This window comes from Gymnodraco acuticeps, unplaced genomic scaffold, assembly GCF_902827175.1.
Source record: "Gymnodraco acuticeps unplaced genomic scaffold, fGymAcu1.1, whole genome shotgun sequence".
NCBI classification, from domain to species: Eukaryota; Metazoa; Chordata; class Actinopteri; order Perciformes; family Bathydraconidae; genus Gymnodraco; species Gymnodraco acuticeps.
Window position 1 is genome coordinate 1853362 of NW_022991435.1, and position 17353 is coordinate 1870714.

Consider the following 17353-nt stretch of genomic DNA (forward strand, 5'->3'; position numbering starts at 1 on the left):
AATAAATAACCCGTTGGACGAGCCCCCATTTGTTGCGACCTGGCTCAAAAGGCCACAACAAAAAGGAGACACAACATGTCAACGGGTAGGTAAAGGTGTTTATTTGCACAACACTGGTCAATTCAACACATTGGTTATACTCATCAGAGCCGGGTGCCTGCAGGAAAACAGAGCGAGAGAGCAGACAGGAGCAGAGAGGCTTTAAGATAGCTGCAGAGCACCAGACCCAGGTGCCCTGAGTTACTGCAATCGGTGCAATCACTGGAGCCAATGCAGCACAGACAGAACAGCCACACCCTATCTACTGATGCACCCACAGGGGCATCACAGAGCACCTTCGGGGGAGCATTGCAAAACTGGCCCCGGTAATGGTACAAATCTCAACCTGTCGTTCAATGGACAGCTTCCCCCCCCCCCCCCATCTATGTATATATTCGCATTTTAGACTCTGTTACTAACTGTATATCTGTAGACTTGGTATGTCTTAAATGTCCGGTTAGGATGTATTAGAACGAAATCTAAAATGAAAATAGTAAACAAGCAATCTGTATGTAAAAAAACCACCTGTATGTAAATTGTAAATAAGCCATCTGTATGTCAAATATGTCTTATATGTCTTAAATGACATGATGAATTGGAAATGGGGGACCCTGATGTAAACAAGACGAAAGTCTTTCTCTGGTCTGCATCCCCTTAACAATTGTATGTTTTGAGCTGTACTGTACTGTACCCAATATACAAGCTGTTAATAAACTTTTCAATCAATCAATCAAGGGAGAGAAAGTTTCAGCCAGCTTGATCGATGGAGTTGGCTGCAGTGACGCGTCCTAAAACCCTTTTATAATCTATCGATTAGATTTATGATTCGAAAATTATAAAAGTAGGGTAGACATGTGGAGATTATCCGGCTGAACAAAACGTGCATTTATCAAACAGGTTTGTTTTCCACAGACCTTATTTCCAGCTATTTTCCAAAACCCTTGTCGAGGGAACCAGCAGCTTACTTCCTGGTTTTATGACGCGTCACTGGCTGCACCTCTCAATATGATGCCAATATAAACAAGGCCTTCTGTCGGCTCTGCACATCAATGCCGACCTATGCTGACAAGTAAGTGAAGAGTAGACAATATAAAGGTATTGGCGAAAAGCAGTTTAGGATAATGAAGGTTCTAATCAAATCAATTACATAGCAATTACATGTCTAACTCCTAATGACAGGAAGGCAGAAAGTGCATTATACAAATAATAATAGGCTACTCATAATAATAGCAGACATTTTTTAACAATGACCACAATATCATTATTTTAATAAACCAAATATGAACAATTGAGGAAAATGAGGAAGAACTGATGATTACAATGTTGTAGTACAAGTAGTAATGTAGTTAGTGCATAAATTACTATTGCAACAAATGTGTTAATTTTCTTCATTATTAGTCGATTTTTTTGGGACGAATGCTCCGGGCCAGTGGTTACAATGGTGGGGCCAGTGATAATACAAGTCGACAATTTACTAGCGGTATTTACTTGCGGTACCGCGGTGGGCCGGCGGTACCGAAGTGGGCCGGTCGAGAGTCCCGGGCTGATTTGTAGTCCCAGTCCGCCCCTGTTACCAACAACCATTATTTGAATCACAAATAATGCATGTTTCAATGTAAAGAGTATTATTTACATTAACGAGGTAAATAGGCTAAAAGAAAAACATGTTTTCCAAAATAACTACGCATCGTATTCTCACTTGAATGATAATATGCCTGCACTTCACCTCCAAGGTGCGCAGTAAATTATTGCGCAATCTATGCCTGTGAGCGTGCTGCGCGAGCCGAGATTACGTGTTATGTGGTTGTTACTTTTCATATTTAAATTTGTAGCAATAGTGGGGCTGCTGCTGTGTGTGTGTGTGCGCGTGTGCGTGCATGTTTTAAAGACCCCCATACAACTCAGATTATAACTCGAAACTTGAATAACATTGATTGTTGCTGCTAATAATGACGTTTAGCATACGGACGATTGTGTCTAAACTGAGTTTCTCTCCAGTCTGGCCTTGGGGCTCCGCAGGCTCCAGGTTCAGAGAGGCCTGCACTTGTCATCAGCACAGCTCAGACCACAGCAGCTGACTCTCTTTTTTCTCTTCTATCCTCTCCTCACACTTTCCATCCTGCAGCCCGGCCAGTTTGTGTCTCCATGCAGACAGCATAGCATTACCTCAGTGTTTCCACCCAGCTTTAATCACTCCCATCTGCAGACACAGCAGCACATGCTTGGCCCTGGCTCGGCCTCTGCTGCGCTTTCACTGCTCCGATTAAAGTCTGTAAGGTCTGCAGCCTGTCATCACTGACTTTCTCTGCTATCACTTTTTGAGTGCAGGGTAATATTAGTGGCCAATATATCAGTTTTAAAAAACGAGTGTGAGAAGGGCTTAGATTTATATTTCTGTTTGGAAATTGGAAATTCAGATCTGACTGAGTAAATGTTATGACTTTGAAACTGGCCTGAAGCAATTCAGGAGGAATCTGCTGGAGAGGAAGTGACCACTGACTTTGTACATTTCAGAGCAAGGTTGAAAGAGGCCCTCTCTGGTGCTGCTGCAGTGACATCTGAGCCTCTCTACAGAAGTGACACCAGTGTTTTATACTAAGCTATTTCCAGCTTTCTCACCGGCTACCCTGGGTCGTTCCTCCCTCAGATGTTCAGCTTTGAGAGAACAAAGCATAGTGACCAGGAGCAAGTTGCACTTCCCATCCTGCAGTCTAATGCTTTTTTCTAGCAGTAGTTAGACCTCTCACATCCTCTCTAATCAAACTGTCTCACACTGGGAGCGTTTCGATCTGTAGGGAGTGAGTTTGAAAACAAATCCTAGTTCCACTCCCCGCTCATTCAGCTCATGTGAAAAAAAAAACTGGAAAACAATTGCTAATATTAAGGTTAAGAGGATGAGCCGGGAAGGAAATCACATTATACTAAATACTTATATTACATATACTAGACAGATATTGTAAATCTCAGATTATCTCTCTTTTGGTGGTATCAGAGGTGTTTTTTCAGGACAAACTGTTTAGTGACAACTAAGCAGGTGTAATGAGGGATTGAGCCACTAGGCGGAGTCTGCCCTCAGTCCGCTGCACACAGCCACAAGCATCCATGACATTTTGCTGCAACCTACCATCACAGTCTCCTAGATGGGAGGTGGTGTTCCCATATTCCACATCTTGTTGAAAAGGCAGCCTGCAGTGACACAGAAATCAGCACATCAGACATTTCAATACATCTCTTCATATACAAACAGCATAAAGTGTGTTTTTGAGTGCCATTAAATCATAGTTGTGTGATCTCCCATGATCGAATGTTGGTCTAATATAACAAAAATAAATGAACCTTTTTGAGAAAAACGTGTAAAAATTGTCGTTTTTAAATGAACATTTGCATAGAAATGGTACATTAATGAGGACATTGGTTGATGGTAATCAATCAATTTGATATGGCACAAATTGGTGTGTTGTTCAGTGTAATGGGATACTCTATTGATCCCATTATTGATTTCCCTCACAGAGGTCAGAGGTCAGGGTCAGACATAGAGCTGAAGAAGATGGGCTTTGGAACTGACAGCGATACTGGGTATAACGTTTCACTTCAGATACCAATCAATCCTTATATTGTTTTATAGGAATATTTAGTTGAAAGGGGTGAGGATTATTTAATAATATGTCCATCCATCCATCTTCTCCCGCTTATCCGTGGTCGGGTTGCGGGGGTAGCAGTTCCAGCAGAGAGCCCCAAACTTTATTTTCCCTGGCGACATCAACCAGCTCTGACTGGGGGATCCCAAGGCACTCCCAGGCCAGTGAAGAGATATAATCCCTCCACCTGGTCCTAGGTCTACCCCTTGGTCTCTTCCCAGCTGGACGTGCCTGGAACACCTCCCTAGGGAGGCGCCCAGGTGGCATCCTAACTAGGTGCCCGAACCACCTCAACTGGCTCCTTTCGACGCGAAGGAGGAGCGGTTCAACTCCGAGTCCCTCCCGGATGACCGAACTTCTCACCTTATCCCTAAGGGAGACACCAGCCACCCTGTGGAGAAAACCCATCTCGGCCGCTTGTATCCGTGATCTCGTTCTTTCGGTCATGACCCATCCTTCATGACCATAGGTGAGGGTAGGAACGAAAATGGCTCGGTAGACAGAGAGCTTGCCTTCTGGCTCAGCTCCCTTTTCGTCACAACGGTGCAGTAAAGCGACTGCAGTACCGCTCCCGCTGCTCCGATTCTCCGGCCCATCTCATGCTCCATTGTTCCCTCACTCGAGAACAAGACCCCGAGATACTTGAACTCCTTCACTTGGGGTAAGGACTCATTCCCTACTTGGAGTGGACAGTCCATCGGTTTCCTGCTGAGAACCATGGCCTCAGATTTGGAGGTGCTGATCCTCATCCCAGCCGCTTCACACTCGGTTGCGAACCGATCCGATGAAGCCATTAGAACCACATCATCTGCAAAAAGTAGTGGTGCAATTCTTAGTCCACCGAACTGCAGACCCCCTCCCCCATGACTACGCCTCGAAATCCGATCCATGTATATTACAAACAGGATTGGTGACAAAGCGCAGCCCTGGCGGAGGCCAACCCTCACCGGAAATGGGTCCGACTTACTGCCGAGGACCCGGACACAGCTCTCGCTTTGGGAGTACAGAGATTGGATGGCCCTGAGTAGAGACCCCCTCACCCCATACTCCCGCAGCACCTCCCACAGTAACTCCCTGGGAACTCGGTCATACGCCTTCTCCAAGTCTACAAAACACATGTAGACCGGATAAGCGTACTCCCAGGCCCCCTCCAGGATCCTTGCGAGAGTCAAAAGCTGATCCGTCGTTCCACGACCAGGACGGAATCCGCATTGTTCCTCCTCAATCTGAGGTTCGACAATCGGCCTGACCCTCCTTTCGAGTACCTTAGAGTAAACTTTCCCGGGGAGGCTGAGTAGTGTGATGCCTCTGTAATTGGCACACACCCTCTGATCCGCAATGTTGATGAGACGTGTCAACCATGACAGTCCCTCAACACCCAGAGCCTTCAGCATTTCTGTGCGGATCTCATCCACCCCCGGGGCTTTGCCACTGTGGAGTTGTTTGACGACCTCAGTGACCTCCCCCCGGGAGATTGGTGTTGATCCCCGGTCATACTCCAGCTCTGCCTCTAACATAGAGGGCGGAGTTGTCGGGTTCAGGAGTTCCTCAAAGTGTTCCTTCCAACGCCCCTAACACTCCATCAGTTGAGGTCAACAACGTCCCATCCTTACTGTACACAGCTTGGATGGTTCCCTGCTTCCCCCTCCTGAGGTGTCGGACAGTTTTCCAGAACAACTTTGGTGCCGCCCGAAAGTCCTTCTCCATGTCTTCTCCGAACTTCTCCCACACCCGCTGCTTTGCCTCGGCCACAGATGAGGCTGCTGCCCTTCGGGCCTGTCGGTACCTTGCAACTGCCTCGGGAGTCCCCCGGGATAACAAATCCCTGAAGGCCTCCTTCTTCAGTCGGACGGCTTCCCTGACCACCGGTGTCCACCAGGAGGTTCGAGGGTTACCGCCCCTTGAGGCACCTAGGACCTTGAGACCACAGCTCCCCACCGCGGCTTCGACAATAGAGGCTTTGAACACCGACCACTCTGGTTCAATGTCCCCAACCTCCACAGGAATGCCCGAAAAGCTCCGCCGGAGGTGTGAGTTGAAGGCCTCCTGAACTTGGGCCTCCTCCAGACGTTCCCAGTTCACCCGAACTACACGTTTGGGCTTACCAGGTCTATCCAGAGGCTTCCCCCGCCACTCGACCCCAACTCACCACCAGATGGTGATCAGTTGACAACTCCGCCCCTCTCTTTACCCGAGTGTCCAAAAACATACGGCCTCACGTCCGATGATACGATAACGAAATCGATCATGGACCTTCTGCCTAGGGTGCTCTGGTACCACGTACACTTATGAGCATCCTTATGTTCGAACATGGTGTTTGTTATGGCCAATCCATGACTAGTACAGAAGTCCAGTAACAAACCACCACTCCGGTTCAGATCAGGGGGGCCGTTCCTCCCAATCACGCCCCTCCAAGTGTCTCCATCATTGCCCACATGTGCGTTGAAGTCTCCCAGCAAGATTAAAGAGTCCCCTTCAGGAGCCCCATACAGGACTCTTTCCAGGGTCTCCAAGAAGGCCGTATACTCCGAACTGCTGTTGGGTGCATAAGCACACACAACAGTCAGAGTTTTCCCCCCCATAACCCGCAGGCGTAGGGAGGCGACCCTCTCTTCCACTGGGGTAAACTCCAACAACGAAGCACCTAACCGGGGACTTGTGAGTATCCCCACACCCGCCCGGCGCCTCACACCTTGAGCAACTCCGGAGAAGAATAGAGTCCAACCCCTATCTTTACATTTTTAAAGATAAGGGTTGGGATTTTTAATAATATGTATTAATTATAATTTTTAGACTATTATTATCAATGAATATAAAGGTTGAAATTGTATACTAAAAGCTAGCTAATACTGTATATGCTAGTACATATTCAGAACTAGATTTAAAACATTATAATTTATAACATTTAAAAAGTAGAAGTAAAAATAAATAGCGCAATTTAATGCTTTACTTAAAAACTATATTTTTTACTAGAGTAGAGTAGATTCTGTGTAGCGGATTCTTTTAAGTAACTTATGACCATTTTCCATTTTAGTGTGTTTGAGTTTGTAATAGTTAATATGTTCATGACATATAACATGTATTTACTTTATTTATTCATAATATTGTTCCTTTGCCCACCTATTTGATTTCAATTAATTAGTAACACGTATCTTAAACTATTTCTAATCCTTTTTTGTTTTAGACATGTTTTAGTATGGGCATAATTTTCTTTTGCATATTGAAATGAACACATATTTAAAGATGTTCTTGTAGACACAGTGTCATGAATCATTGTCTATTAAACTGCATGAACATTTGAGCCATTGTTTTTATTTAACATATCAATTTTTCATGATAAAGTGAAATAGCATACTTCTTCAACTTCACCTTACTTACCAGCCATTCCTGTGTAGAACATAGCCTAAAGGAATGTGGTAACTTTGCCAATAAAACTGTCTTTGAGTATAATAACCTCTCCTGACATTGCAAGCAGCAGGTCTGCAGCGGTAGGAGACCGTTTACAGGTTGGTGTGTGTGTGTGTGTGTGTGTGTGTGTGTGTGTGTGTGTGTGTGTGTGTGTGTGTGTGTGTGTGTGTGTGTGTGTTGTCCTCACCGTGTGCCTGGTCTCAGGAAGGAGCAGGTGCTGCCTCTGGTCCAGCCACAGTATGGGTCCCTGGAGGCTAGACAACTCCTGCACACCAATAAAAAATGAAAAAGTTAAGAAATGCAAAGGAATGACCTGATTCTCATAGCGGACATTTTTATAACTTTAGCAGGGAACTCTCCCTGAGAAACTTACAGAACCTAGGGACAAGTGTTACAGCTATGAATTAAGCAGGGACGTTAGCTTGCTTATTGTTTATCTGGCTAACAAGTTCATAAGTTAGGTTTAGTGGGCTAATAAAACCATACAATGTAGACAACTGTATATGATTTGAAATCTTCATGTGGTATTCATCTTCACACACAGCAGTCACACATATGGAGTTGCTTCTTGTTCTCGGTTTCCTGAACCCAACTGTGTTGAATGGCTGCTGTGGGACTCAGGTTCACAGTGTGGGGTTCTACTTCAAAAGATCTTCACCATCTGTTCAGTAATAAACAAATGCCGTCTTGGTATTTATAATATATCATCCATTTTATTACATGAGGACGAGGATGGTCTTGAATCTGCTTGTGTTAAATAGTATTTTTCAGGGAAAGAATTCTCCCAAAATAGAGAAAATACCTGTAGTTTAACAAAAACACCTCATCTATCGCTTGCTGATTGAAGCATTAGCAGAATTGCATTGCATTTTATTAGGACCACTGCGCTAATAGGTAGTGAGAGCACAAGGACAAAAACTAAAGTTGGCAAGTCAGTCATACCTTGGATAATGGCCACTGCCACATTTATACTGACCTCATTATCACACAAAGAAACATTAAGGAAATTATATAAACTCTCCGAGGCAAAAACAATTACTTCATGCAGCGTGAGTGCAGGTGGCAGCGAGAGGTGGGCATCCGGACCAGACAGGCGGGGAAGGCCAGCAGCAGAGTGTGACTGCTCCAGTCCAACGACAGAGACAAGAGCTGCCGAGCCTGAGGAGTGTCCTCACCACACCTGAGACAGAGAGAGAGACAATGGTGAAGACTGGAGGGTGAGGAGCCAGCAGAGGAAGGAGGTCGTTGGGTCCGAAAAGTTACAAGTGAAGGTAATCTTGGGAATTTTGGAATGTTTGCACAATTTCAATTAAAAAACAACCCTATAATTTAACAACAGAGTGAATATATTAACATTTCTTATGGTATGTTGTTAAACCACTAGATGCCAAAGCATAGTGTACAGTTTACAACCTGTTAACGACTTCTGCTAGTTTTTACTAGCTAGCTATTACCATGTGTGTTAATGTATGTCTCAAATCATGTTGTGACAGGGTCAAAGGCCTCATCTGTTTGCACTTCAAGTCAGACAGAATCCATATTTTTCAGACACCATTTTTTGACAGTCAGGTCTTACACAGTAACACACATGAAAATAATTACATTTAAGTTGTATTTTACTCTGCTGCTGCTACAAACATCAAAACATTAAAATAATTTGCATATATCATGATAAATACAACAACAAACAGTCAAAAAGTACTGAGATGTTGACTTGATCAATCACTTCAATTTCTAATAGTATTTATAATTTTAAACCAAAACACCACATTATCTCGTTGAGCTTTACAAATGTGCACCTCTTAATGCTTCTCTTAAGATTTTGACTGTTACTGTTGTTGATGTATTTTAAGACATTTTAAAATTATTTTTGTATTAACTAGGTGAACAATTTGAAGGAATGTAAGTTGCAAACCTGATATCAAAGTGTGTAAATATGAATGTGCTATTACTGTAATAGATACAGTAAAGTCAAGTTAATACCAGTAAGTAGTAGTCTTTTACTTGGTTAAAGAGGATGTTTGTGCACACTTTAAATAAGTTCACTTGAGCAAGCGTGCATATTAGTAAAGCACACTTGGGATTGACTTTAGCATATGTGCAGGTTTAAACCTTTTTTTGTCCATGTCACCTCCAGGGCTCCGTTGTCTCTGCTGCTCTACAGTTCTCAGATAATGGCAGGCAACATGAGCCATGATCTACCTGGAGCAACTTGTCAAAATGTATAACTTTATGGAGATCAAGGACAAAGACTCCACTCCTACTTACTTCTCTGGGTTGAATCCTTCCACCTCCTCCAGAAACACACTGCGGTGGGAAACAGGCTCTCCTGTGGGAATCATTAGAAACTTCAGGACAGTTCCCCGGGTTGAGCCCAGGAACAAGACGGTACGGTTCTTATGGGGGCCAGCTTCAGTGTCCACCACCATGGTTGTTAGCTGGTACCTAGAGATACAGAGTGAAGACTTGTTTTTTTTCAATCAATAGTAAACATTTCCTATCCCTAGGATGCATATATGCAGGTTTACATTTCCGTTTTTCAGGCAATAAAACGTTTCTCCATACATGGATGAATTATTGTCCCAGCCCAGGAGCCTCCACATGCAAATACATATTAAACAGACAGGTACCAACCACAAAAAGATGCAAAAATAAGGCAAGGCAAGGCAAGTTTATTTATATAGCACTTTTCAACACAAGGCAATTCAAAGTGCTTTACAATAACCACAAAGAAACAAAAAACAACTACAAAGAGACATAAAGCAACTGCAGAGAGGTACAAAAATAACCACAACAACATCTTTGTCTACATCAAAGACACAACATGAGACTAAAGACCACACACAAACTGAACAAAAAGACACAAAACAAAATGTCTCCCCTGGTGCCCTCAAATAACAACTCAGTGTTCGTACCGTCCCATAGTCTTGACAACCCAGGGTCTGTGCCCCATTAGTGGGACGGTCTCGTCCATCAGTGGATGGGTCTTCACAAAGTTCAGCACCTCATCCGGCAGTGTGTTGGAGGAGCTAAATCTAGATCCCTGCACCGCACATCCGCCTGGCCTGCAAGAAGAGAGAAAGACAGAAAATAGAGAGTTCAGGGGTAGAAAGATAGGAAAGACAGCATGAGGAGGCAGAGAGAGCGAGAAGAAAAAAGCCTGACGAGTTTTTGTTTTGCGGCTTATGGAGGCTATATTAGAATATTTGCTGAGTGGTAGTGAAGTTTCTGTGTGATTGACAGTTTGAGCTTATAGCAAGGGAGTTAGTAGACATTATATGTGAGACAGATGCTCAGTAAAGCAGCAATGCAGTATTTCTCCCTAGATCAGCTCACATACACTTTGCATAACAATACCTTGGTTTAGGCACCGCTTCGTCCGGCACAGGAGTCCAAATAGACTCTGGGGATTTCTGCTCTTTAAAGCGGCCATCAAAAACATGAGCGAGCTGCTGCATGTCAAACACACACACCGCAGAGCCTGGGATGCTACCATAGAAAAACGAAAAACAAGACAGTGGTGAGAAAAATAGTGTTTGTGCAAGTTTGTGTTCACATTGTGTGCATCTCGCTACCTGTTTGGTGGAGTGGAGAAGAGACCCAGGACAACGTCTCGTCCCTGCATGCGGATGATGTTGCTCGTGGCGTGCAAGAGGTTGAAGTAAAAGTGTGAATCTCCTGGGACCGAGCAGTTTAGACGCGCTTTCAAAAGGTGGTCCACTGTTTCTCGAGGACTCGCTGAGAGCCGCCCAAATCTGCCTTACACACACGAGCTACACGGGACACCATCACCTGGAATACAACAAGCATGGATAAGTAAAATGAAAGAAAGAAAGAAAGAGAGAAAGAAAGAAAGAAAGCACCTTCTCTAAATGATGAAACTCCATTGCCATCTCTCTGAAGAAGAAGTAAATATGAGGCCCCCACTCCATGGAGCTCACAAAGTAGGGCTCTGAAAATAATATGAGAAAAACAGAGTTAGACAAACACACTTACATACATACAGAGCAGTAGTGATGCAGTGCCGGGGGGCTAAAGCAGCGCTCCGCAGTCCCTGACATGAAGCTGTAATAACACTAACATCAACAAGCTGTCCGAGGGCCTCGCTCATCTAATATTTATGTCCTGTTTCATTTATCACCATGGACAAGAGGATACACATTATTTATCATTTATTCATCCAGCACTGATGCAGCTTTGACCTGCCTCGGCTTGTTTGTGTTCTCTATGGAAAACAGATTTAGCTGTTCAATCTACGGCTTGTTAAAACCGTAGGGTCCAACTAACCTCAATACATCACTCTGTCTGAGCCTGTGACACTTATTATGAATAAATGAAATCAGATGGTTTCAGTAGTTTATTATTGTGCTTCACCACCTCATGAAAAGACAGCCACAACAATTATTTCATTTACTGGGAGTAAACTAAGATAATGGTGTCTGTTATCTGCTTCCTGATTGTCTATTGAAGGTGCCTGACTAAGAGAGACATTTTAATGCGTCTGAAAAGTACCTCTGAACCATTTGGAGTCGTGTTTGACTGTGCGGAGGGCGGGGCTGTCACTGAGGCTACGATAGATCACCGCATCGATGGCCAGGAAGTCTGTCACAGTGCCGGTAAAAAGACTCCCATCTGAGAGCAGGAGAGACGCACAGAGAGAGGAAAGAAGGAGATTAAGAAGAAGAAGAAGAAGAAGAAGAAGAAGAAGAAGAAGAAGGAAGATACAGATGGAGAGATAGCACAAGGTCAGGAAGATTAAAACCAAACAAGCAATGCTGCGAGAGGTCTGCCTATAAATATTTTGTAAAGCTAAACACAAGGGCACAGCCGTTTCATTGTCTGGAGCTGAAAATTGAGTCTGATGTCTGCTAGAAACACATAATTCTTTATTTTAAGATTTTACCTGCAAATAAAGCCACATTGGCATGTCGTGGATCATATGGGCATCGTGCCATCCCACTGACAGGCTCTCCCACCATTTCTAGAGTGTCTTTCTGCAAAAGAAACACAAATGGTATAGATAAACGAACTGGCAAGCACACAGAGAATGACCAGCTGACAGATAGATGGATACTAACAGTGTAGTTGGCGCACAGCGGGTTGAAGGCGTTTGTTCCACATACAAACAGGCCACCATGCTGGCTGAGCAAAACCTTGATGAAATTACGACACTCTCCCTATAGACAAAGACACAAAAGGACACGATTAAAGAGGAGAAGAGCATCACAGGGTACAGGGTGACTTTGTTGAACCAAAAACTCGCTGTTAGAGCAAGGAGGCTGCAAGTGTGGGGTAAAAAGAAAAACAAAGTTTAAAACAATCCTTCACACCCTCAACCATCTGGAGGACTAAGGACGGGGACTTTATAGCTGTCTTCAAAGTGGAGGCTGCTGATTGAGCTGAGATTTAAAGCCGTTTCCACAATATCTGAAATCACACTGGTCAGCCCCTCTGCCCTTTTTCTGATTCTACAACAAATCATGGTGACATGAATTTGCAAAGATGGGGAAAATAATTGATGGTTCTTTAATAAACCTCTGAAGTTTAATGATTGTATTTGGATTATCAGTGGCTTTGTTCAGCGCCCATTATTGGTTTTGAATGTTGCTAGCTAGCTACTAGCTTAAAGCATGCCCAGCTAGCGGGGAATGTTCTCACAACTTTGGCTAACTTTACCTATTGGTTCTAATAAGGTTTTAAAGAAACGTTTTAATCTGATGTTCAAAGAACCTTTTTAGGATGTTTATTTTTTCAAATAATGTTCCTATAAGGTTTAAGGTTAACTAAGACATAAGGTTTTAACTGCAACATTCAGAGGATGTTTTGAGGATGTTATTGAGGCCTGAGATGACAGAAAGTTTATTTATAAAACGTTCCTTTAATGTGATGTGTTAACAAAGGTGGAACGTTTTCCTTGCAACATTCTAAGGATGTGTTTTGGACGTTGTTGGGTAACACATTAAAGATGTTCTTTATAAAACGGTCCCTCAATGTTACATGATAACATTTTGAAAGCAACATTTGGATAATGTTTTCAGGAGGTTATTATTTTTTTTATAAAATGTTGCTGTGATGCGAAATATTAACAGGGTCAACGTCAGATTTATTTGTAGTGCGCTTTAAAAAACAAACTTGCTGCATTTGTTTGAAAAGGATGTTTAAAAGAAATCTGATGTCACCACATTTTCGTTTTTAGAAAAAAACAAGCACGTAATTCATGATATTGCACGTTTGCGTAGGCATGTCTGAGTTCCCAGCTAGACATTGTTGGTTCTAAAAACATTCTGAGAATGTTACCATTCATTGTTCTAGAAATGGTTTCATCGAGAAGTTTAATTTTGGTTCCTAGAATGTACTTCTGAAAGGTAGGATAACGTTCTCTAAAAACATTCTTAAAATGTTTGGTGATAACATTGTTCGAACATTATACCCCAAGTGTTTTTGTTGTTTATGCACATATCTCTATGGTCATATGGATCGAATAACACTTAGAAAACCAAAGACAGACAAATAGAAGAACGGACCGACTATCACTGCCCGTCCCTGAAACCCCTGTTAGTGGGTTAGTGCCCCCCCCCCCCCCACCTGCCTGCTGGTCTGCTCTACACGGCTGGGAGCAATCTCCAATCAACCACACCTGCAACCTGCTCATCAGCCACACTATGAAAACCTGCAGCCGGCACTCATTCCCTGCCGGATTTTTGCCGTGAACGGATTGTTGCGTGCCGCTCTACCTTTTTACCAGCATATTATTTGACAACTTTGCCTGCTTTTGCCTCACACTTATTGTTGTGTCTCTCCCAGGAGAACTCCAAGGCCTTCCACACTCCCAAGACTAGCCAGGCCTCTCCACCCTGGAACAACTGTTTCCCACTGCCGCCATAACCAACCTCCACTCCCAGCTCCCCTTTTCTAATAAACAAATGTTGCTTTCACCAGCTGATTCCGAGTCATCCTTTTACATGTGGTGTTAATAGTCAAATTCCAATAGTTAAGTAAACTTTCAAAATCATCCTAATGACCACAGTGGTCAGTCCACTTACCCAGGAATTTTGAGTTGAACAATTACAGGAATATTATGTCTTTATGTTCTAATAATGTAAACATATTTTAGTAAATTGTTAGCACAGAACATTTGCATACTTTTTTTTAACATAAAGCATGTTATCCTTCTCTAACATAATAACATTCTGGCAACATAAAAAATCTAACTTGCAGCTGAAAATGTTTTAAGAACAGTAGAGCATAATGTTCTAACAATGTTAGCAAAAACATTTTAAGAATGTTTTTAGAGAACGTTATCCTACCTTTCAGAAGAACATTCTGGAAACCAAAAGAAAACCTCCCGCTGAAAACGTTTTAATTATAGTAGGGCATAATGTTCTAACAATGTTATCAAAACATTTGAAGAAGGTTATCACCAAACATTTTAAGAATGTTTTTAGAGAACGTTATCCTACCTTTCAGAAGAATGTTCTGGGAACCAAACAAAAACTTCCCGCTGAAAACCTTCCTAGAACAATGACTGTAATATTCTCAGAATGTTTTTAGAACCAAACATTTCTAGCTGGGTGTGCTGACAAAGTTAGCATTTGTTTTAGGATATTTTAGTTACTACTCGAGTGGTTTGTTTAATCCAGCAACGTATGAAATAAACAGATTGTCTTGTAAAATATTATTAATAGAGTTAGAGAGGATTTGTTAACTTTGGTGACAGTATAGCTGTTTCACCCTGTTTTCAGTCTATGTTAGGCTAACGAGCTGCTGGCTCCAACATAATTATATTCAATGTGTCTTCTATCGGTCATCTTGGTCTAGGCAAAAAAGTAAATAAGCATATTTCCCATTACATTATCCAGTATTGATTAATCACTTCCGTATGTGCATTTCCTGCTATGCTTAATTAAGAAAGCCTATGAAACACTGTTTAGCCTCTGCCATTCAAACACATACTGTATACTACAGTTGGTAAGCGTTTGTGTAACTCAATGCCACTGTGTGGTTGACATTTGGCAAATTATATTTTGATGTTAAAATAAAGCTGCTTCTGATGTTAGAGCTGAGATGACCAGCTGCTGGCTCCAGTTCAATATTTACCATACAGATGTGAGAATGGTATCGATCTTCAAAAATATTACTCTTGGCAAGAAAGCATATGAGTGTATTTTCCAAAATATATTCCTTCAACAACTTAAATACATTCAGCTGTTGCAGTTCAGGTATTGCTGGCTTACTGGCACTCTTATATATAATGGAGCCATCGCAAATGTTATTAGTTTCACCTGCGCTTTCCCTGCTGTGACATTTAGCTGTGAAATATGTCTATTTTTGGACTGTCACAAGTTTCACTGCACACTTACCTATTAGATGCTTTAACATATTAAAGCTTTAGATCTATAACTGTAGCTGATGCCAGATAGTTCACAATTGCACCATTTATTCTGAACAATTTGATTACTTCATCCAAGTTTGCAAACTTTAGTTTCACCCTACAGTCTTTTATCCTCTTCCTCTTATTCTCTCCACCTCTCCACCTAGGGCATGTCTTTCTCTCCATTTTATCAAAGTGATTTCATTTATTTTTTATTTTCTTCTTTCATATGTGTTCTTTGAAGCAGCACATCTTTTCCTTTTGTAGTTTCTTCACCTCTTTCTATTACCTGGTGGCTGCACCTTCACATCACATCCTTATAGACACCTCCCTTTCTCAACTAATTTCAATTACCGTTTCCTCCCAGAGGCTGTGTCACTCTCTCTGCTTGGTTAGCTTTTTAATGTTTCCTCCTGCCCCTCTTTCCATGAGTTACGCTCAGATTGGATTTTGCTGGTAGAACTCCTACATCTATTCAATTAAACTTAAAATGTATGTAACAACCATCACATCTTTCTCTTCACATTGGTCAACGATTACTTTGTTAACCCTAAACCTACACACACATTTCATTGTCAGACTCTCTTGTCTTTTCTGAATGACAGATGGATACCTTTCGTCCTTGGTAACGTTTCACTGAGCCAGTGTGATTCGGTGATGCACTGATTCTGTATTAACAAGATCAAATTTGTGTAAATACCATATGCAGGTGCACCCCAAGGAAATAAGGTTCCTCTAACAGCTGTTGTGTCTGTCCAAGCGTGTGATACTGTAGATAGTGTTGATGCATGAGAATGGATCTCAAAGTCAGAGCGTTTTGCCTGAGCACCTTACCTCATGTTTGCCCTTCATCCGGCACACTCGAATGTCGTTCTTATTGGATTCCCATGTCCTTTTCTGAAGAAAAAAAACCCCATTCAGAATAAATTTGAAATCTGTGTGTGTGTATCATCAGTTTTGATATGTGTGTGTACAAGACAATGGGACTTACCTTGCTGTAAAACATCTCATCACCTGCCATGTTATCCAGCTCCACTCTGTACAGGTCATCTCTACAAAACAGACAACAAATCAGTGCTGATGCAATACTATAGGATAGAAAATAAACAATGTGTATTTTCAGCACTGTTTCACAATGGGCTAACTTTCTTTCTTATAATGTTCAAATTGAGATGCACACGGCAGAGAGTGTGGAACCTGCACAAAAGGCATTTTAATTAGGACAACTTGGGAACCTTGTACCATTTTGCATCCTAACAATACAATAAAAATAGATTAGGGGTTTGCTTTTGCCTTGTGGTAGTTATGGCTCTCCAAGGGGAAAAGTGTATTTTATTAATTGATTCAGAAACAAAATGAAAAAATTCTCTTTTTCAGATTGTATATGATGGCCTTTATACTTCTCCCATCAGTAAGTAAGGGTTTACAGAGTTACAGCAGCCAGGGTTATTACTTATTTGTCAAAGATAATTAGTATTGCATGGATGATCTATGTTGCTCATAATAGTGGCCTGCTTCGTTTATGGTTTCATAAAAGTACTGCTGTTGTTTTTCTCTTAGTAAACATTTTTGCCACCTGTTTTTTGTGTTTTTTTTCGTGACTCAAATCTGTTCTGGCAAAAAGATATTTAATTAAAACTGTGTGAAATTGTGAAATGTTTCATTTGCATGAGGTAGATAGAATATACAATTTATTTGTGTTATTCATTTTGTACATTTTTGGTATTTATTTATTTTTCCTTCTGCTGTTTACTATTTCCCATACATCGAGTATAAGACTAATGTGACCGAACAGCTTTCACTTGACATTTCACAACATGATTGAATGCCTCTGCGCCACAACAAGCTGAAAATGTTTTCTACCGAGTGACAGCAGATGGGAGCTGTGGCATCAAAT

General features: G+C 42.1%; 1 protein-coding gene across 1 annotated transcript in view; it reads right to left on the reverse strand.

Annotated features, from left to right (window-relative positions):
* Nucleotides 1-17353, reverse strand: part of LOC117532571 (semaphorin-6B-like) — a 49812-nt gene that overhangs the window by 15875 nt on the left and 16584 nt on the right. The window contains 14 exon segments of the mRNA XM_034195911.1: nt 3164-3225; nt 7273-7350; nt 8125-8265; nt 9354-9530; nt 10001-10150; nt 10443-10574; nt 10661-10793; nt 10796-10877; nt 10949-11037; nt 11598-11717; nt 11989-12079; nt 12164-12262; nt 16291-16353; nt 16448-16508. Coding sequence (XP_034051802.1) covers nt 3164-3225; nt 7273-7350; nt 8125-8265; nt 9354-9530; nt 10001-10150; nt 10443-10574; nt 10661-10793; nt 10796-10877; nt 10949-11037; nt 11598-11717; nt 11989-12079; nt 12164-12262; nt 16291-16353; nt 16448-16508 — 1478 coding nt within the window.